The 22,852-nt window shown below is 36.7% G+C and overlaps 1 protein-coding gene and 1 long non-coding RNA gene across 3 annotated transcripts; one reads left to right on the top strand and one right to left on the bottom strand.

Moving 5' to 3' along the window:
- Window positions 1-1,192: 1,192 nt before the first annotated feature.
- On the top strand, window positions 1,193-3,704 carry LOC146884731 (uncharacterized). Of its 2 annotated transcripts, none has more exons than XR_014996442.1 (5): window positions 1,193-1,393; window positions 1,468-1,520; window positions 1,716-1,834; window positions 3,034-3,097; window positions 3,491-3,704. It is a non-coding gene; the product is annotated as an uncharacterized LOC146884731 (long non-coding RNA). The 2 variants fall into 2 exon arrangements; XR_014996441.1 differs by having other exon boundaries at window positions 3,034-3,177.
- A 5,453-nt stretch (window positions 3,705-9,157) lies between these two features.
- Window positions 9,158-9,715, bottom strand: LOC146884730 (uncharacterized). Its single transcript, XM_085675999.1, has one exon. It carries the CDS (start codon window positions 9,713-9,715, stop codon window positions 9,158-9,160), a length of 558 nt encoding a protein of 185 aa, XP_085532125.1.
- Window positions 9,716-22,852: the final 13,137 nt, after the last annotated feature.

Below are 22,852 nucleotides of genomic sequence, written 5' to 3'. Positions count from 1 at the left end.
ATTAGAGACCTGGTAGATATAATTATAATATTAACAAATCAATACATATAAGGTGGCCAAGAGGCCTCATAAAAATGATATATGTATGTTTTTATCTTAAAATATTAATGACGAACTAAAATTTAAGTAATAATGTATCTCCTAATTCTCTAAAATATATTTAGTTATATTTTACTTTCTCATCAAGTCTTCTTCTCTTAAAATTATAGGTGCACAAAAATTTTAAAATATCAAAAATGGAAAATATATGAAAATTAAAAATTATTTTTATTACATATTAACTTTCATATATATATATATATATATATATATATATATATATATATATATATCGTAACATCTCACACTACTAGAAAAATGCTCTATACCTGCATATTCTTTTATAAATTTTTTTTGGTAAGAAATTGATGTGTATTTTGTTTAGAAATTCTTTTGGCAGGAAATTCATTTGACTTTTCATACAAAATATAATTTGCAGAAAAATATTTGCAGATTTTGTGACACAAACTTTTTTCACATAAAATAGATGCAAATTTTCTTATAAAAATTATCCGCAAGTAATTACTTGCCAATTTACTTACGTGTATGCTTATGATATAATTTTTCTTACCAAAAAATTTTGCAGCAACATTATTGTTAGAAAACTTTGTATTTCCTGCCACATTTTTTAGGATTTTTTTTTTAAAAATACTTCCTGCCACTTTTTTTAAGATTTAAAAAAAATTACTTGCAAATTTATTTGTAATAAATTTTTGTCAACTTTTTTACCAATTTTTTTAAGCATAAAATTCTTGCTAAATTTACCACAATTTTATTGATTATTTGTAAATTTATTTGTGAATCATAATTTGTAAAAAAAAATTGTCAATATTTTTACCAATTGTTTTGGCATGAAGTTATATATACTTTAAAATTTGGCAGGAAACTGTTATACAAAAATACAAACTTCTTGCGAATATTTATTTAATTTTTTTTCGTAGGAACCTAATACAAAACTTATTAAAAATTTATTTTATAAATTTTTTCATACAAAATTTAAATCAGCAACAAACTTATCATTTAAAATGTTGTCGTAGGAAACTTTTGTCCAATTCTTTTATACTAAGAGGAAACGTGGCGTAAATTCTGCTTTTGCTTTTGTGTAAATACTCAGAGTATAACAGGAACTTAACATTTACACAGGAAACTCCTCTCAACATCTTTCTTTTGCTTTTGCACACCACTCTCTCGCACTCCACTTTCGATTTCTCTCTCGCGCTCCACTTTTGTGTTCCTCTTTCGTTCTCTATTCTCGTGATCCGTTCTTGTGCTTTCGTGCTTTTTGCTCTAGACGTTGTTCTCGCAAAATCACGTTGCTTTCGTACTCTCGTGGACTCTCTTACTCTCATTAATAGTAAGATTCTCAATTGTTCAATCGCATATTATTTCATTCTCGCAATCTCATCACCTCTATTTCTTCTTTTGCAGAAAATTGCTTTCAGATCATAGTGTGTTACACACAAACCCTAGAAATTATTCATGTAATGTTTATTTGGCTTTGGACCTAGAAATTATCCTTGTGCACGGTTTCCATTCTTTTATTTTTAATTTAATTTTTGTTTTAGTTGACTAATCTACATATTATCAATTTAATATAATTTAAAACTTATAGAATAAGAACTTAATAAAATTTCAATTTGACATTGTGACTTTTGCTTGTATATGTTGATTTTCAGGGTTTATAGTAGGATTTGGGCTCAAGCAATGGTAGCATATATATAAACATTGGTAGTTACTACTCGGCTGGAAACCTCTTGGGATTCTTATAGGCTGGTTGTTGTCTTCGAATATTATTGTAAGTCTACCATGTCCTACCATGTCTCACTCTACTGCACCGTAGACACTTAAATGTTCCAATTCACTATTACATAAATTAAAATAATGGTTCTAATGATTTAAGTAGTGATGCTAATTAAGCAGTTTGTTGATGCAAATAACAACAAAGTGTTTTTCTTTAGTTATACGAGTTTTTCTTTATTAAAATTCACCAGCTACCTTTTTTTATTCTACTATTGTGTATACTCACCCTTTATAGCTTTTGTTTGTTGATGTATGGAGGCCTTCCCCTGTTCATTCTACTAGTGGAGCATGTTATTACATTGCTTTTGTTGATGTTATTTTTAAGTTTATTTGGTTTTATCTTCTTCATTCATCTCCATTTCTTACTAATAATGGTATTTTGCATTGCCTAATATGCTCTCACACTCATTTGTTGAGAGAAAACACTGTCACATCATTGATACTGGTTTTTCTCTACTTGCTGCTTCTAGTCTTCCTCTTAAATTTTCTTAATGAAGAATTGGCTAAAATTGCTTACATGCAACAGTCCCCTGGTTTTGTCTCCACTAATCCAAACTTTTGTTTTCCAACTTGAGCACTAGACAGAGGGTATGTGTTTCTCTGAATTGCATGTCTAGTTTATAGTAACTATGGTTTACATTGAAAGTTGTCAAAATTTGGAGTATTGATATTATTGCAGGTTACTCAAATGGTAGTTTCAATTTACTTGGATATTCATGTCAACTTTGAAAATTCTTGGTTTGAAGACTCACAGAGTCAGTCAAGCATGAAGAGTATTCTTATCAAAAAAGCAATATGCTAAAAATTTTCTTGAGAGTAAATATTTCTACACTTTTTCTTGCACATTATTAGCTTCAGACCTTTCCTACAAAGGATGGGAGTGAAGAAGTGTGAATCATATTCCTTATACTAGAGTAGTCGACAACCTTAAGTATGTTATGGAATGTACTAAACCTAATTTAGCTTCTGTTGCATGGAGTAAAGATATATAAGATTAAAGATAGAGCTAAGAAGGTGTGCACTGATTTAGATTATGGTATTCATCTTGATTAAAGATCTCTTTCTTGGATATCTTTATTCTTTGTAGTTGTGCTATTAGTTAGAAAGTTATACATCAATCAAATGTTGTTGTATTATCTACAGTTATTCACCGGATCTTTCTCTGCCCAAATCTGAATATCTTTCTTTTGACAGGGAACTTTATAGTAATAATATAACTGGGAAAATCCCAATTGAGCTTGGGAGTTTGACAAACTTGGTGAGCTTGGATCTTTACTCGAACAAAATTACTGGTCTCATTCCAGAAGAATTAGGCAACCTTAAAAAACTATGTTTCCTGTATGAAATGCTTTCCTTGATTACTGGTCTTGATTACTAGTCTTGATTTATTTGATTTTGATTATTACATGTATGATCTGTTCTTTTGACTATTTTTTGTGTTTCTGGGCGTGTATTAGACACAATGATTGAGAGAAGGAAACTGTTCTTTTGATTATTATTTTTTGTATCTAGAAGGTGTATTTAGCTATTTTTTTTTCTTTAGACATGCTTGGGCTTTGTAGACCATTTAGAGAACCTTACAATTTAGCTTTTGATTTAATTTAATTATACTCTTGTCTAACTATTGTTGTGAATGAAACTAATTTGTCAGAATGATAGGCATGGATTCTTCTCTCCAAGATTTGCACAGTCTGATGCAGATGGCAAGGACCAATTTGTTGCTTCTTGGAAAAGATTAAAGTATTATATGTTGCTTCTTGGAAAAGTTCCTTTAAACAAAGATATTATGACCTTTTGAGAGCCTTACTTTTATTTTATGTTTTTAATTTCTAAAGCTCAAATTAATAAAATTGTTTTCTGCATTATTTTGTCTACATTGTTGATCATTTGAGCTTAATCTTTTATATATTCATGATGCTCGTAGGTAATTTTGCAGGAATAAAGTTATAATGTCATTTTTGAAATTATTGTAATTTGTTTGATATATTTTGAAGAATATTTTAAAGATTTGAAATAGCTTATGTAAAAATTTATTAACTTTTCATGAATTATGTTATTCAGGATCATTTATTTGGTCAAAAAGCTAAATAGACGTAGAAAGTATTTTGTTTTTTTATTTAATTAATATATGGTATTGATAATAATAAAATAAATAATTTTTTTACAAATTATTTTGTCAATTAAAATAATATGAAAACAAAAATTATATATTTTTTAAAATTTATAAAAAATTTCTTGCGAATTTTCTTACAAAATTATTGGTAGAAAAATATTCATACAAATTCATTTTCGCAAAAAAATTACCTGCAATTTTTTTAGTAATAAATTACCTGCGAATTTAAAATACGCAAAAAAATTACTTGCGAAATGTAAATTTGCAAGAAAAAGTACTTGCGATTTTTTAGATTGATTTTTTTGCAGGAAAAATTATTGTGAATATTTTTCACAAAAAAATTTGCAAGAAATTTCCTGCAAATTTTGAAATTCCCCAATAACTAATTACCCACGAAGGTATTACCTACCGATCAAAATTTATAAGAAAATTGGCAGGAAACACTTTTCCTGCAAATTTTTGTAAAAAATCTGCAAGAAATTTTTCATGAAATAGAGAAAATTCTAGTAGTGTCATTTAATAGACTTTTCAGCTACTAAACAAAACATCATATTATGATAGAGCAAAGCAGATCGGCAGAAAAGCCATACAAAAGTTTAATACAGTCATCCCAAAAATAACCTGTTTTTAAACCTTTGTACTACTCTTAGAAGCAGACTTAAGGAAAGGTATAACTTATACATCCCAAAATGCTTTATTCTAAAAGCACGAGTCCAAAAACAAAAGAACAATAGGAGCCACTGATCAGGTCCGGTCTGAGGGAGGGGTACCATCATCGGGATTCTTCTCTGCTCACACCAAGTCGTCGTGGGCGAGACCCCTTACAATGGGCAACTCAAACACCTGAGCGAGTTCTCGCTCAGGCCAAGCTGGTTCGCTTAGATGAGAAGATATCTCGCTCAAGCGACCCCAGCTCGCCTAGGCGAGACCTCGTGCAACAATCAGAGGCAATTCCCTGATACTTTCGCTTAGGCGAGAGCCACTCGCCTAGGCAAAATTATCAGGTTTTCCACACTATTCTTCACGTGCAATGTTACGAAATTCACACCACAAACCAATTATACATCACAGGCAGTTCAAAAATGAAATTAAGCTAAGAATCATCCCCTCCAAACATACAAAGACCCTAATTACTCGAAATTTAGGTGAAAGTTAGCTTCCCTTACCTCTTTTGCTAAGATTTGAGCTTGGTGAAATTGAAATGGGCACCAAGGAGGCAGAGGTCTCAAATTAACCTAGAAATTCATCACCAAGACATAGAGAAGAGGGAATCTCATAATTAACTCCGAATTCAGAGATGAGCATATGAACTCTAGGTGGAATTGAACTAAAACGGAAAATTGGAACCTACCGAGGAGGGAGGAAGCTGAGGGATGAAGCACCAAAAGGTCCAGCTGAGTCTAATCTTCCAGAATCTGGTCACAGAACGCAAGGAATTGGTGAGGGAATTAAGCAACTGGTAAAAACAGAAGAGAAGAACTTGAAAGCAGAGAGGGAGAGTGGAAGTTGTGTTTCTGATTGCTTAGAGAGAGAAAAGATGGTTTTAATTTAAGGGGTTTCACATTCTTCCCAACATCAAAAATTTTTGTTCCGAAAATTGAGACTTACCTGCAACATATGGGGGTATGACCTTCTCACATCCTCCTCTAATTCCCAAGTGGAATCGCCCGTCCATTTGTCCCATATGACTTGGACTAAACTGATAAACTTTCCTTTTAGTTGCCTTGTCTGAAAATCACCAAGACCAACTGGATGAACCTCTACCAAAAGATCTCCTCTAATTTGTAAATCTTCTGCTTCCAGCACATGAGAGGGGTCAGGCACGTACTTCCTGAGTTGTGAGACGTGAAACACAAAGTGGAGGTTAGCCAACTAAGGAGGCAGAGGCTGGTCCAATCTTCCTCGAGATCTAATATGGACCAATGAACTTAGGAGATAGTTTCCTCGAGCGGATGGCCTTCCCTACACTAGTAGTTGGGGTAATTCTCAAGAAAACATGGTCTCCAACTACAAACTCCAGAGGTCTCCTCCTCTGATCAGCATAAGATTTTTGTCTGCTCTAAGCGGCCTTCATTCTTTCTTGTATTAGTTTAACCTTCTCGGTAGTTTGCCTTAACAACTCTGGACCCACTACTACCGACTCCCCATCTTGGTACCAGCACAAAGGGGTTCTGCACCTCCTGCCATAGAGGGCCTCATAAGGTGTCATGCCAATACTTGCATGGAAGTTGTTATTATAGGTGAATTCAACCAAAGGCAGGACGTCGTCCCAGGCGCCCGAATGATCTAGTACACAAGTCCGCAAGAGGTCCTCGAGAGATTGGATTGTCCTCTCGGACTGACCATCTGTCTGGGGTTGATAGGCTGAGCTCATAGCCAATATGCTGCCCAAAGCACTCTGCAAAGTCTGCCAGAAGCGGGAGGTGAACCGTGGGTCTCGATCCGAGACTATGCTTGATGGTAATCCATGTAACCTCACTATCTCGCTGATGTATAGCTGGGCCAGCTTTGTCATGGACATCCTCAAATTTATAGCTAGAAAGTGGGCGCTCTTAGTCAAACAGTCCACTATAACCCAGATGGCATCGTGATTCTTCACAGTCCGAGGCAAGTGAGTAACAAAATCCATGGAAATGCTATCCCACTTCCACTCTGGTATCTCCAGCTGTTGCAACATTCCCTCAGGTCTCTAGTGCTTTGTTTTGGCCTTCTGACAGGTCAAGCAGGATGACACAAAATGAGCAACATCTTGCTTCATGCCCGACCACCAAAAAGACTCCTTCAAATCATGATACATTTTGGTCATGCATGGGTGCATACTAAAGCGGCTTTTATGACGTTCTTCAAGAATCATGCCCTTCACCTCTAAGGCTTCAGGTATGCAGACTCTGCCTCTAAACCTCAACACCTCGTCAACTCCTACTGTGAAGTCCTTGGCCTTCTCGGTGCCCAGTAGTCCCACGGTCTTCTATAGCTTAGGGTCAGATAGTTGCCTCTCCTTTATCAGAACAAGGAAATCGTTAGACATAGTTAGATGATTGCATCTAATGACTCCTTCCACTAGGACTATCTGTAACTGCATATCCCTGAACTGTTCCACTAAGCCCATCTCCTTAACCATCATATGAGCCGCATGAACTGTTTTTCTGCTTAAAGCGTCAGCCACCACATCTGCTTTCCCCGGGTGGTATAGTAGCTCAAAGTCGAAGTCTTTAAGAAACTCCATCCATCATCTCTGTCTCATGTTTAATTCTTTCTAGTCAAACAGGTATCTCAGGCTCTTGTGGTCACTGAAAACCTGGAATTGTACGCCATACAGATAATGTCTCCAGATTTTCAAGGCAAAAACTACCGCTGCAACTCCAAATCATGAGTGGGATAGTTCTTCTCATGGTTCTTTAGCTGTCTCGAGGCATAGGCAACCACCCTCTTGCTTTGCATCAAAACACATCCTAATCCTTGATGGGAAGCATCGCAAAATACCTCAAATGGTTTACTAGCATTTGGAATCACCAACACAGGTGCACTAGTCAACTTTTTCTTCAACTCAAGGAAGCTCTCCTCACAACAGTCAGTCCAAGCGAAAGGCTGATCCTTCCTAGTCAGCTGTGTCAAAGGTGCTACCATTTTGGAGAATCCCTCAATGAATCTCCTATAGTAGCCTACTAGCCCCACAAAGCTTCTTATTTTTGTCACTGACTTAGGATGCTCCCACTTTAATACCGCTTCCACCTTGGATGGATCTACAGATATGCCCTGAGCTGATATCATATGCCCCAAGAATTGGACTGTAGACATCCAAAACTCACACTTTGACAGTTTCGCATACAACTACTTTTCTCTCAAGATGCTCAAAACTGTTCTCAAGTGTTCTGTATACTCCTCATAACTCCGAGAGTATATCAAGATGTCGCCAATAAAAACCACCACGAACTTGTCTAAGAATGGTCTGAAGATTTTGTTCATATAGTCCATGAACATGGCAGGGGCATTAGTCACTCCGAAAGGCATTACTACGTACTCATAATGCCCGTAGCTGGACCTAAAAGTGGTTTTCTGAATATCGTCAGGCTTGACCCGAATTTGATGGTATCCCGATCTTAGATCGATCTTAGAAAACACCGTAGCTCTGTGTAATTGATCCATCAAGTCATCTATTCTCGGCAGAGGGTACTTATTTTTTATGGTTAACTTATTTAGCTGCCTGTAGTCCACACAGAGTCTAGAACTGTCGTCTTTCTTTTTAACTAGCAACACTGGCACTCCCCAAGGTGACACACTCGGTCTAATAAACTGTTTCCCAAGCAGCCCTTCAATTTGCTTCTTCAATTCCTCAAGCTCAGTAGGAGCCATCCTGTAGGGTGCCATTGATACTGGCCCTGCTGTTGGCACAAGATCAATAGAGAACTTTATTTCTCTAGGAAGGGGTAAACCAGGCACATCTTCAAGGAACACGTCTGGGAAGTCCCTCACTACATGTGTCTCAAGACTCCCACTTCCCTCCTCAACGGATAAGTGAGTCAGAATTAGGAAACATTGAGATCCTTCCTTGATTGCCTGGTCCACCTGCTGTGAGGATATCAACTGATCTTCATCTTCCAGGCTAGGAAACACTACCTTCTTCTCGTTGCAATCAATAAGAATGTGATTAGCAGACAACCAATTCATCCCTAAAATTACATCTATCCCTTCTAGGGGTAAACAAATAAGGTTTACTCTGTACTTGCGTCCCTCAACCTCGATCAAACACCTCGCACACAAGGTCGAGGTCTTGACTATCCCAGAAGCAGACGTGGATACTACCAGGTCAAACTGGACCTCCCTCACCGGAAGACCCAACTCGAGCACTTTAGACTCCGACACGAAGGAGTGCGTAGCTCTCGAATAATACAGAACGTATAAACTCCTACCAGCAATCATACATGATCCAATGATGAGGTTACCTGATCTGACCGCCTCTGTACCCGTCATAGTATACACCTGGCCGGCTGCCTGAGGTCTCACACCTCCCCTGGACTACTACGGTTGAGGTTGTGATGAAGGTCTCGGCAATGCACTCTTGCTAGCAGGACAATCCCTGATGAAATGACCCTCCTTGCCACAACCGTGACACGTCCTCCTGCTAGAGATCTGAGGGCAAGCATTCTTCATATGGGGTCCTCCACAAAGAAAACACTGTGCCCTATGAGGCTGAAACTACTGAGACTAGTGCGTAGGCCTCCTAGGCCCCTGAGGCTGAGGCCTGGAGTATGGCTTCCCCCTATCCTCATGTCTACTCATGGACATTGGTGATCCTCCCACCTTCTGTTGGGGTCGCTGTTGTGCTTCAACCTCGGCCTTAAGCTTCTCCATCACTCGTGCTTTCTCCACCAAGGCCGGGAATTCTTTAATCGAGAGTGGGGCCACCATGAGCTTGAGATCTCCTCTCAACCCATTTTCAAACTTTCTGCACTGCCAGTCTTCAGCCATCTTCAAGGTATGAAATATGCCTAGATGTTTAAATTTCTCAGCATATTCAAATACTGATATGTCCCCTTGCATCAATTGTAGGAACTCAACCTCCTTGGCATACCTCACACTATCGGGAAAGTATTCGGCATAGAATTTTTTATTAAACAGCTCCCAAGAGATGGTGTCCTGGCTATCCTCCAACATCATCTTCATGCTAGACCACCAATGTACGACCTCCCCAGCAAGAAGGTACTCAGTATACGCCAATCTGTTTTCTGCAGGACACCGCTTGGCATCATAAATTCGTTCCATGTCCCGCATCCACTGGTCGGCTCCATCCGGGCTACTCTTGCCATCAAAGCGGGATGGATGATGCTGCAAGAAATCCTCCAAACTCCATTCCTACGTCCGGGGTGGTGGAGCTTGGGATGAACCGACTGCTGAACAGTTTTCCCCCAACTGGTGTAAAGCCTCTAAGTGTCTCTGTTGAGTTGTCTCTGCTGCTAGCCTAGGAGATTCCATTTGTTGCAAGGCTAGATTTTGTTGATTCATCATATTGGAATTTTGTTGCTGCATGGCTGCAATCATTGCCTCAATCGCTCCCACAAAGTGAGGATTATATGGGTTTGGAATAGGAGGAGGAGGAGGTCTAGGTGTCATAGCTCTCTGACCACACAAAGAGGGAATCATTAGTCTCACTAATAGATACCACAACTATACCACAACACTAAGAAGAACATACAACAGAAACTAAGCAAAGCAGATCGACAGAAAAGCCATACAAAAGTTTAATACAGCCATCCCAAAAATAGCCTGTTTTTAAACCTTTGTACTACTCTCAGAAGCAAACTTAAGGAAAGGTATAACTTATACATCCCAAAATGCTCTATTCTATAAGCACGATTCCAAAAACAAAAGAGCACTAGGAGCCACTGATCAGGTCCGGTCCGAGGGAGGGGTACCATCACCTGGATTCTTCTCTGCTCACACCAAGTCGTAGGTGGTCATCGCAAAAGAAGATATTCAAGGAAAAACATGCCAAGCAAAAAGGGTAAGCTAACAATTCACATAAAAAATGGTGAAGTCACACACACACACACACACACATATATATATATATATATATATATATATATATATATATATATATATATATATATATATGTAAAATAAACAAACAATTTTACACACATCATAGTTTAAATCAAGTCACTACTACAAGACACACAAGTACCCGACTCTAACTCAATATCCGGATCATGTAAGCAAATTGGATCTCTTGGTAGCTTGCACCTATAAAGGTTCCTAAACTCTGTAGAGTTTAGGCTCAAGGGGTTATCACCCAACCACTCCCAAGGTAAGTCCCCTTCGCGTCTATGACTGATTGGGTCCATAGACTAGGACCTCCTGCTACTCCTCACAACATAACCCACTACACTTTATATGAGTCTTAATGGATTATTGGAGCGTCAGGATGCCAACCAAAATCGAGTCCTTAAACGCTTACACACACTAAGTACTTTTCATAGGAATTCCCATGAAATCCTAGTTCATCTCATCCCTTCACAATTCTCATTTCACCAACTTTCATCGTACAATTATATGCATACACTACAAATCATCATCATCCAACATACTGTAAGCAAACATCATCTTATCTCAATCCATACAAATGTTATTCATTTAAAACAGAGAAGAAAACATAACCCTGCAATGAATTTCGCCTAAGCTAGTGAATCTCGCCTAGGCTAGGAGGTAATCTCGCTTAGGCGGACTACCCTCGCCTGGCGAGACCCCTTACAGTGGGCAACTCAAACACCTGAGCGAGTTCTCGCTCAGGCCATGCTGGTTCGATTAGACGAGAAGATATCTCGCTTAGGTGACCCCAGCTCGCCTAGGCGAGACCTCGCGCAACAGTCAGAGGCAATTCCCTGATACTTTCGCTTAGGCGAGAGCCACTCGCCTAGGCAAAATTATCAGGTTTTCCACACTGTTCTTCACATGCAATGTTACGAAATTCACACCACAAACCAATTATACATCACAGGCAGTTCAAAAATGAAATTAAGCTAAGAATCATCCCCTCCAAACATACAAAGACCCTAATTACTCGAAATTTAGGTGAAAGTTAGCTTCCCTTACCTCTTTTGCTAAGATTTGAGCTTGGTGAAATTGAAATGGGCACCAAGGAGGCAGAGGTCTCAAATTAACCTAGAAATTCATCACCAAGACATAAAGAAGAGGGAATCTCATAATTAACTCCAAATTCAGAGATGAACAGATGAACTCTAGCTGGAATTGAACTAAAACGAAAAATTGGAACCTACCGAGGAGGGAGGGAGCTGAGGGATGAAGCACCAGAGGGTCCAGCTGAGACTGATCTTCCAGAATCTGGTCATAGAACGCAAGGAATTGGTGAGGGAATTAAGCAACTGGTAAAAACAGAAGGGAAGAACTTGAAAGCAGAGAGGGAGAGTGGAAGTTGTGTTTCTGATTGCTTAGAGAGAGAAAAGATGGTTTTAATTTAAGGGGTTTCATATATATATATATATATATAACTTGCTTACTTTTTATTTTTTTGAATACTTTGTAAGATTGAAAAAAAGACTTATAATAATTTACTGCATGCAGAGAAATTTATCTTTTTTTTTTAAAAAAAATTACTTTTATAAAATTTTTATGAATTTTTAAAATACTTTAATTTTTGTAATTGCTCCTATAACATTTGATAATATATATTTAAAAATAATATGATTTAATAATTTATTTTTGAAAAATATTATAGGCTTAATTATATTTTAGGTCATTAATTATATTTTAGGTCATCGATAGATTTGGGAATTTTCGTCCCTAATAAATTTGTTAGTTTATCATGTATTCAATCGATTTATTTTTTTCAATTGAGTATTTATATATAAAATTTTTATATATAAAATTTGTTATTAATGAGGAACTTATCTCTTAAGTGGTTGAAATAATTATTATCTTCTTATGTTACTTGCAAGTACATTACATACAATTTTAAAACTATATAAATTTTATTTTAAAATTTTAAAATTTATAATTTCATAAGACATCAATAATAATTATTATCTAATCTCATTATCATCCGTGATATATATTTGTATAAATTAAATTCAAATTAATTTTTTACTAAATTATGTACATTTTAATTAATTTTGTTAAAGTCAAATTGCAATTAACTTCATAGTTTTAACTATTATATATTATTTGTTATATATTTTTAATGATTTTATGTTTTTTAAAATAAAATATAAAACTACAATATATTTTTAATTTTGTATTAAAATCATAATTGAATAGTAAGATCAATCACTTAAAGGTCACGATTAACAGAATCATGTTTATTTAACATAAAGACTCAATCGAAACAAACAACATTATTGAATACTTACAAACCCATAAAAATTTACTAGTAACTTAATTAAAAATTCTTATTCTCAATTTATCATGGACGTAATCATAATTAATTCAATATAATATTATAAAATTTGAAAGTTATTACGACTTCTTATTTCATCGCAAATATAACATTACTAATTTTTCATTTTGTTCTCTAACCTTTTTTTTATTATTTACAAAGCATTAAAAAATAGATAAACTAATATCTGTAAGACCCTAGAAAATGGCGTTTTAAAAGTGATAATGGTTTAAAAATAATGAGACTCGATTATTTTAATATTAAAAGATTTTAGTATAAATAGAATTGTTATAAACGAGTTTCATTATTTTAAAACACACCATCTCTCTAGAAACCACTTTTCTAGAGTTCTCTGACTTCTCTTTAGAGGTTCTGTCTCTCTGGTCGTCTGATTGAAGAACCGAGACCGTAGGATTGATCCTCTCGGCGAGCTCTTCAAATTGGACCGATCAGTTTCTCCGTTCGTGTAAGTTGAGTTTTCGCTCTTTATTTTAGTCTTTTTCTGTTTTCTTTTGCATGCAGGCCCTCTTCCGCTTGCATGCGACATTTTAATCATCAGTATGAGTCTCTGCTGATCAGTGATCATAACGGTATGTCCTGATCGTTCTTGTGATGTTTCTATGTGTAGATAGAGCATCCTGTGGAGTTAGAGGTGTTGACGTTTTTAAGGCGTTGACATTTATAAAGTTGTCTAAACAGGATAACAGGCAAGGAAAGCTAATTGTTTTACTTTACTTTCGTATAGAAATAATTCTGATGACTTTGAATTGCATTATTGATTGTTGTATGAGTGCTTGAACTGTGTAATTGAGTGTATGCTTGGATTGTGCTAGATTTCTTTACTGTTGCATGTGAGAACAGATTGGGAATCTGGTATTTTCGCCTAAGCGAGCAGCTCTCGCCTGAGCGAAAACACCAGAAATTCATCCCCTGTTTCTGCGCGAGATCTCGCCTAGGCGAGCCAGTCTCGCTTGAGCGAGAGTCACTCTCGTCTAAGCGAGACAACTTAGCCTGAGCGAGAATTCGCCCAGAGTTTGGGTTGTTCTCTGTTTCGAGCCTCGCTTAAGCGAGAATGACTCGCCTAAGCGAGAGAGCCCTTTTCGCCTGGGCGAGACCTTCTAGCTTGGGCGAGAACCTCTGCAACTGAGTGTTATTTCTGTTTCTAATGGATGAAGCTATGTTTGAATGTTAAAATATGAACTTAGTTATGATATGCATGAATTGTTATGATTGGTAATATGTGCGGTGAAATTGCATGAAGTTGGAATATGAGAAGAAGTGGTTGAACTAGGATTTCAAGGGAAATTCTAAGAGGAATGTTTTAGTGTATGTAAGGACATAAGGACTCAGTTTTGGTTGGTATCCTGACGCTCCTAGTAACCATTAAGACTCATGTAGAGTATGATGGATTACGTCGGGGGGAGTAGCAGGAGGTCCTGGTCTATGGACCCGATCCGCCATAGAGGTGATGGGACTTACCCTGGGAGTGGTTGGGTGATAACCCCTTGTGTCCAAACTCTGCAGAGTTTGGGAACCATCGCAGGTGCAGGCCACCAAGAGATCCGATGTCGCTTACATAATCCGGATATTGAGTCTAGAGTCATGTAAAGGTGTTGTGGTGGTCTATATGATTCTGGTGATAATGAGAAAGATTGCGTGGTTTCTGTTTATAATTGAACTGCATGATTCCTTAATCAGATTAGCTTACCCTTGCTTTTTGTGTTCCTGTCTTGTGTTGTATGTTTCCTTTTGCGATGATCACCTATTCGGTGGGAGCAGATGTGGTTGCAGTGTCAAAGGCACTTCTAGAGGATGAAGAGCCATCGTGTTAGTATTGAAGAGGAGGTTTCCAGTGGGAGCTTTAGCAGTGGTCAGTAGTACAGAGTTTATTAGTTTAGTTTAAGTGTATAAGTGATATATTTTTATAGTCATACCTTTTGTAAGACTGTATTAATATATTGGGTACACTGGATTATCTGTTTTGGAACTATGATGAAACTCCCTATTTTTATTAGTTTTAAGCTGCTGAAATTGGGATGTTACATTTATGGTATCAGAGCAGTTCGTCCTTAGGATGACCTGAGGGTTGTGGGTTTGTCATGTCTTTTTTGTGTTGGAGTTCGAGTTTAGTAGAGTTTGTCTTTGAAACCGAAAGTATTAAGAACAGAAAACGTCTTGATAAAGTAATGAGGGTGCACACTCATGACTACATCAAAGATTATTTTCCTTTCTTAATTTTTCTGGTTTGAGAAAATAAGAGAGATAGAGAAAAGTTTTGGCTATCAATAGATGTTAGAGTTTTGTTTTCTGTGTCCGTGTTTGTTTTGTTGCACCTCTGTGGTTTGCGTTTAGTGTTTATAGTGATAGAGGAATGTAGATTCAACGTCAACTTGACCTGCTTACCTTTGTGAGGGTCGGATATAGCTTTTGAGATAACTTTTTGTCTCAAGGATATAGGTTTGTTGTATGAAGTAGATCGATGAGCGAGGAAAGTTAAGCTTTGGGTTAGTAGACTGGATTAAGAGGTTAAACTTTAGCATCAATGTTTAGACTAAGGAAGCTTCAAGGGCAGGCTCACGAGATCAAATATCACAAGTTTTCCAAAAGGAGTTGAGTTCAGATGTTAGAAATATTGAAGATATCAGTGTATGCCAGCGCAACAATGTTTGGGAAAAATCAACTTGGTTCTACATCCCGACAATTCTGAGGTTCAGAGTTATCCAGATACATGCAATGTTAGGAGAAGTGTCATTAGATATAGTCGTAAGACCATATCTAGTGCTTTATTGGATTGGTGGAAGAGAAACAGTTGGTAGATCCTAGGTTACAGAAAATAATGAAATTGTTTGGCATCGAGCAAGCTAAGAAAGATAAAGATTGTGAAGTGTAAAAAGACGACAAATCCCTAGTGGGAGGTTAAGACATATCAGAGTTTGCGGATCAGTTAGGTAAGATGATGTTTCCTAAGTAGAAAGAGAAATAATATGTGGATGAGAATGAAGTGGCATAAAGGTTTCATATTAGGTTCAATAATCAGAAGGAGATGCTTGGATCTTTTCAGTAGACAACAGGATGTTTCAAGGAAAAGTAATTCATGAGCATAAGCATTGACTTTGGGGTTGAGGTAGAGAAATTCAAGTGTGGGGAGAAGAAGTGAACCGTTAAGTTTGATCTTGTGGGAATGATAAAAGCTAGAGAAGGCAGAGTACCGTAAATAATGAAAAGAGAAGAAAAATCTTAAGTAGTTAAAATGGTGTCTACGGTAGTTGGTGTTGGAGTTGTTAATGCAAATCATCAAATTCAGAAGGTGGTGTTTGGGATATGAGTTTTGGTTTCGTTCGTGATCATAAAACCTTGATGTCGTCAATATGGTAAATGAGTCATGGTTAACTGCAAGGAGGAGTTGGAGTTTGAGCTGGTAATTTTTCTTCTATGGCGGACAAGTGAAGATTTCTTGGATGCGTGGTATGTTTCGGGGTGATCAAAGAATTCAAATTCAAAGTCAACCTGAATTACTTCCTTTACAAGGTTTGGTCGAGAGCATAAATCTCAAGGGTAACTTGGTTGTTTTCTAAGCTCATTCTTATGGAATGTGGTAGCATAGGAAGTGATGTTCCTTGTTTCAAGAAGGAGAGTAAATGGTTGTGCATCAAGTATGGAACAAGTTGAAAGGTGAAGACAGAATGTTACCGGTATGAGTATTTATCTAGTAAAGGTGCGTGAAGAACATATGTAAGGGATCTCAATGGTAAAGCAGTTTTAGTTATGTTATGAACCAGATGTTAGAACAATCATCGACAAGCGGTGGGATTCATTGTGGCACTGATATCTGAAACGTAATCAGTATCAATAGCTTTCATTGGATAGTTTTGCTAAAAGTGTGGAGTCAAGACAACAGGTGGAGGAGTCCTTAGAAAAGCAATGGTTTAATCGCAGTGTATCGTCGTTAGTAATCTAGTCTAACAAAGTTTGGAAAGAGAAGTAATTATATGTTAAGATCTACGATTGTAAGTGGTTAAGATCAGTGGAAAATGTGTTAAGGGAAAGGAAATTCTAAAAGTGACTTTAAGTAAGGTTTTACAAGCAAGTTATTATCAAGGTTTCGCGACAAGTTTCTCAAGTGTGAAGAGAGTCGTCAAGACGTTGAAGAAAAACATGATCGGCGCTTTAATGATTGATTATTCTTTGCGGTCTTTTATGGCTAAACACATCAGAGGTGAAAAATGGTTGTTGATCAGAGTGACGCAGCGAAATAATGGTGGGAGATACTTATCAATAGTGGGAAAACAGAAAAAGAGGGGGTATCTTACTCTTAACCTGGTGGTTGATGTGGTAGTGAGTTCTCTAAAACAACAGATGTGTCAGTGTTATGAAGATTTGTTAAAGATGTTTAGTGATCATCAACAGCTAGAAGTATGGAGTTGCATAGAGGGAAATGGATAGGAAACGAGAGAGCAAAATCAAGTTATGGTTTTGAGTTGTGCTATCACCGTAGAAGTGGAAAAGTGCTAGTATATGTTTTAAGCGGAAAGAGAATTGCAGTGGTTGGTTCGACAATGAAGAGTAAGAATTGGAGGAGAGATGGTTGAAGATTAGTGGTTTAATAAATGCTGAGAAAGTGTCAGAATTTGGGGTCGTTGTTGCCGCAAGTGAAGGGTCTACTCTGGAAATGGGATAGCATTATTATGGACTCTGATGCCCTAGTCAAAGTCAGTATGAGAAGCATGATGTCATGAGGATGGTGGTGGATAGGGTGGTCAAGAATGTTATGAAGTTGTGTGTGACCAAGTCAGATGAGTGGTACCTCAAGGAAGAAACTAGATAATGAGAAGTGATAACAATCGCGTTCTAGGTTGAGATCGGTTGCAAATCTTTACATTTTGGTAAACACCTACTAGAAGTAGTGGAGAACATATGGAAGGTGGGTCAGCATATCAGACATAAGTGGGTTGGTTAGTGTCAATGATCATTCAAGTTTTAAGGTGGAAGGTGGAAAGTTACTTTGAAAGTAGTGACTACTCCAATCTATATTGTTAAACATATATCGCTTAGCACAGAGGCAGAGTTTTCAGTCAGTTTAGCTATTGCAATCGTTAAGTTAGTCATGTCTAGGTGGTTGTTGTAGAGAACATGAGGAGAGCATGGTTTTCTTTCTATCTGACGAGTGAATTTTCGAGGACGAAAATTTTTCTTGTTGGGGAGAATGTAAGACCCTAGAAAATGGCGTTTTAAAAGTGATAGTGGTTTAAAAATAATGAGACTCGATTATTTTAATATTAAAAGATTTTAGTATAAATAGAATTCTTATAAACGAGTTTCATTATTTTAAAACACACCATCTCTCTAGAAACCACTTTTCTAGAGTTCTCTGACTTCTCTCTAGAGGTTCTGTCTCTCTGGTCGTCTGATTGAAGAACCGAGACCGTAGGATTGATCCTCTCGGCGAGCTCTTCAAATTGGACCGATCAGTTTCTCCGTTCGTGTAAGTTGAGTTTTCGCTCTTTATTTTAGTCTTTTTCTGTTTTCTGTTGCATGCAGACCCTCTTCCGCTTGCATGCGACATTTTAATCATCAGTATGAGTCTCTGCTGATCAGTGATCATAACGGTATGTCCTGATCGTTCTTGTGATGTTTCTATGTGTAGATAGAGCATCCTGTGGAGTTAGAGGTGTTGACGTTTTTAAGGCGTTGACATTTATAAAGTTGTCTAAACAGGATAACAGGTAAGGGAAGCTAACTGTTTTACTTTACTTTCGTATAGAAATAATTCTGATGACTTTGAATTGCATTATTGATTGTTGTATGAGTGCTTGAATTGTGTAATTGAGTGTATGCTTGGATTGTGCTAGATTTCTTTACTGTTGCATGTCAGAACAGATTGGGAATCTGGTATTTTCGCCTAAGCGAGCAGCTCTCGCCTGAGCGAAAACACCAGAAATTCATCCCCTGTTTCTGCGCGAGATCTCGCCTAGGCGAGCCAGTCTCGCTTGAGCGAGAGTCACTCTCGTCTAAGCGAGACAACTTAGCCTGAGCGAGAATTCGCCCAGAGTTTGGATTGTTCTCTGTTTCGAGCCTCGCTTAAGCGAGAATGACTCGCCTAAGCGAGAGAGCCCTTTTCGCCTGGGCGAGACCTTCTAGCTTGGGCGAGAACCTCTGCAACTGAGTGTTATTTCTGTTTCTAATGGATGAAGCTATGTTTGAATGTTAAAATATGAACTTAGTTATGATATGCATGAATTGTTATGACTGGTAATATGTGCGGTGAAATTGCATGAAGTTGGAATATGAGAAGAAGTGGTTGAACTAGGATTTCAAGGGAAATTCTAAGAAGAATGTTTTAGTGTATGTAAGGACATAAGGACTCAGTTTTGGTTGGTATCCTGACGCTCCTAGTAACCATTAAGACTCATGTAGAGTATGATGGATTACGTCGGGGGGAGTAGCAGGAGGTCCTGGTCTATGGACCCGATCCGCCATAGAGGTGATGGGACTTACCCTGGGAGTGGTTGGGTGATAACCCCTTGTGTCCAAACTCTGCAGAGTTTGGGAACCATCGCAGGTGCAGGCCACCAAGAGATCCGATGTCGCTTACATAATCCGGATATTGAGTCTAGAGTCATGTAAAGGTGTTGTGGTGGTCTATATGATTCTGGTGATAATGAGAAAGATTGCGTGGTTTCTGTTTATAATTGAACTGCATGATTCCTTAATCAGATTAGCTTACCCTTGCTTTTTGTGTTCCTGTCTTGTGTTGTATGTTTCCTTTTGCGATGATCACCTATTCGGTGGGAGCAGATGTGGTTGCAGTGTCAAAGGCACTTCTGGAGGATGAAGAGCCATCGTGTTAGTGTTGAAGAGGAGGTTTCCAGTGGGAGCTTTAGCAGTGGTCAGTAGTACAGAGTTTATTAGTTTAGTTTAAGTGTATAAGTGATATATTTTTATAGTCATACCTTTTGTAAGACTGTATTAATATATTGGGTACACTGGATTATCTGTTTTGGAACTATGATGAAACTCCCTATTTTTATTAGTTTTAAGCTGCTGAAATTGGGATGTTACAATATCCATTTAAAATAATTTTATATATCACTATCAAATGTAGTTATTTTTTTCCATTTTCGTATAAATCTACGTTATGTAACATTCCGTTTTATAGTTTTTAAACTATTAAACAAAACATTTAAATTTTAATAATTCAGAAGCAGGTAATGACGTAGGCCAGTATAATATATAATATAGTCATCCTCAAAATACCCATAATTATACTGATCAATACATACCACCCATACACAACTAAAGGGTTACAAAACACCCGATCAGTTAAGCAAAGGTAAAGGGTACATCTACTACTAATACGCCTGGCATAATCATCTTCTGTCCCGGAAGGGTGTATCCTCACCTGCACCTATATCTGCTCACGCCATTCAATATGGACGATCATTGCAAAAATAGAAGACACAAGGAACACACGGCATACAAGAAGGGTAAGCTAACTTAAACCAAGAGTAATTCATGCAATTGTTACACTTAGGCAGAAAATAGGATTTATCACACAATTTATCAAAATCATTCAATCAATCCCAACCATACACCACACACCCTTCTAGACTCGATATCCGGATTATGTAAGTGGCATTGGAGCTCTTGGTGACTTACACTTGAGATGGTTCCCAAACTCTGTAGAGTTTTAGGCACAAGGGGTATTCACCCAACCACTCCCAAGGTAAATCCCATCACCTCTATGACGGATCGGATTCATAGACCAGGACCTCCTGCTACTCCTCCCGACGTAATCCATCATACTCTATTTGAGTCATAGTGGTTACTAGGAGCGTCAGGATGCCACCAATCTGAGTCCTCATGCCCTTACATTCACTAAAAACATATTCCTTAGGATTTCCCTTGAAATCCTAACTCCAACATATTCCCATTCACATAAAATTCGCACTCAATTCCATCACACAGTCTAACATGCATAAAGATCACATACAAGATCAACCATCATCATCTTAAAGCAATCAATATAGCATCACGTAAGCAAAACAGTGAGAAAACTAACTTCTGCAGGAAATCTCGCTTAGTGTCTCGCCTAAGCTAGAGGGTTTATCTCGATTAGGCGAGTTGATCTCGCCTGGGCGAGACATCATACAGTGGCGAATAAAAAAAACCTGGGCAAACTCTCGCTTAGGCTAAACTAGCTCGCCTAGACGAGATGTTATCTCGCTCAGGCGACTCCAGCTCGCCTAGGCAAGATTTCGCGCAGTGACAAGGGTGATCTTCTAGTATTTTCGCTCAGGCGAGAGCAACTCGCCTAGGCGAAACTACCAGGACATCCTCCCTGTTCTTCACATGCAAGCTCGCTCAAAATCATCCCCCACTCAAGTTCACACACCAGCAGTCTCAAACACCAATTTAACAAGCAATCATGCAATTAAATCACACACGAACACAATTCACATCAAAATGAGTTAAAGAGTCAGCTTCCCTTACCTATTCTTGAGTTAAAGCTTGGGTGAAGACAATCTAGTAGAGGGGAGTAGAATTCCTCAGTCCAACCTAGAAGAATTCATCATCCAATCACATAGAAAGGATGAGCATTGGGTTAGACTCTTAATGGAAACAGAATTTCGAGTTGAATTTCGAAATCAGACTTTAAACTGCAAGGAAGACTTACCTAGGAGATGAGAGGCTATGAGTGGAGGCAGTAGAAGGCTCAGGCGTGGCTTCCTCTCCAGGACCTGATCAAGAAGCAAGGTTGGTGAGATAGAGGCAAGGGTCAGAGAGAGGGAAATAGAGAGGAGAGTTGAGTTTGCAAAGAAGAAGAAAATGAGAGTGGATTTGGCTCTATTTCTGAAAAAAGAAGGGTGTTGCACCTTATATATAGTTTCTTTAACAATTTGTTTCATTAATAAACTAATAAAAATATACACTCTAATAGTATAATAAAATTATCATCATCCATGATAAAAATAAAATTATAAATATCATATAAGTTAATAGCAAGATTTATTTATTGTTTTCAAATATTAATATTATAATATTGATAAAAAATTAAATTGGTAAATTAGATAAAATAGATTGCAAGATCTATTAATTATGTTCATGGTTAACAAAAATTTGAATCTTTTCGATTGATTTATTTTATAAAAATATTTAAATATTTAATATTTTCATTTCTTTTTAATTTTTTTTCTTTAACAAGGTGAAATAAATTGTGTATGCTTGAATTTTAATAAAATCAACTTGTAATTCATCTCATATGTTAACTGTATCCTATTTATCATATATTTTTTTCAGATATTATGTTTTTTGAAATAAATAAATGAATGTGATATATTTTTAATTCTAAACTAAAATCATAATTTAACTTAACGATACGATTGAAAAACAAATAAAATTATTAAATACTTAATCAACCGTTAAAAAGTATTAGAAACTCAATTGAAAATTCTTATCCCAAATTTATCATGAGCTTAACATAATTAAGACAATATTATATCACAAAATTTGAAAGTTATTTATTACACATTCCTATTTCACCGCTAATAACATTACTAATTTTTAGTTTTGGTCTCTAAATATTTTTCTATTAATTACAAAGCATTAAACAAATAAAGATAAACTATTATCATTTAAAATAATTTTAGATATCACTATTTCACATGTAATTATTTGTTTTCTTTCTTCGTATAAATCTCCTTTAACATGTTTTCATTATATATCACATATTGAACAAATATATACATATATATAATTCAGATAAATATAATTACTAATTTAACCTGTTAAAATAAGATAACAATAAGAAAGTAATAAAAATATACTGTATGTTAGTATAATAAAATTATCATCATCATCCATAATAAAAGATTAAATTATAAATATGATATAGGTTAATAGCAAGATTTATTTATTGATTTTAAATATTAACTTTACAATATTGATAAAAAACTAAATTGGTAAATTAGATAAAATAGATTGCAAGATCTATTAATCATGTTTATGGT

This window comes from Vigna unguiculata, chromosome 7, assembly GCF_037176805.1.
Source record: "Vigna unguiculata cultivar grain cowpea cultivar isolate G323 ecotype 2 chromosome 7, ASM3717680v1, whole genome shotgun sequence".
Lineage (NCBI taxonomy): Eukaryota > Viridiplantae > Streptophyta > Magnoliopsida > Fabales > Fabaceae > Vigna > Vigna unguiculata.
This window is presented reverse-complemented; position numbering and strand designations above follow the sequence as displayed.

Excerpts from the sequence above, each read along its gene's own strand:
- LOC146884730 (XM_085675999.1), bottom strand. The coding sequence starts at position 9,715 with ATGGAACGAATTTATGATGCCAAGCGGTGTCCTGCAGAAAACAGATTG.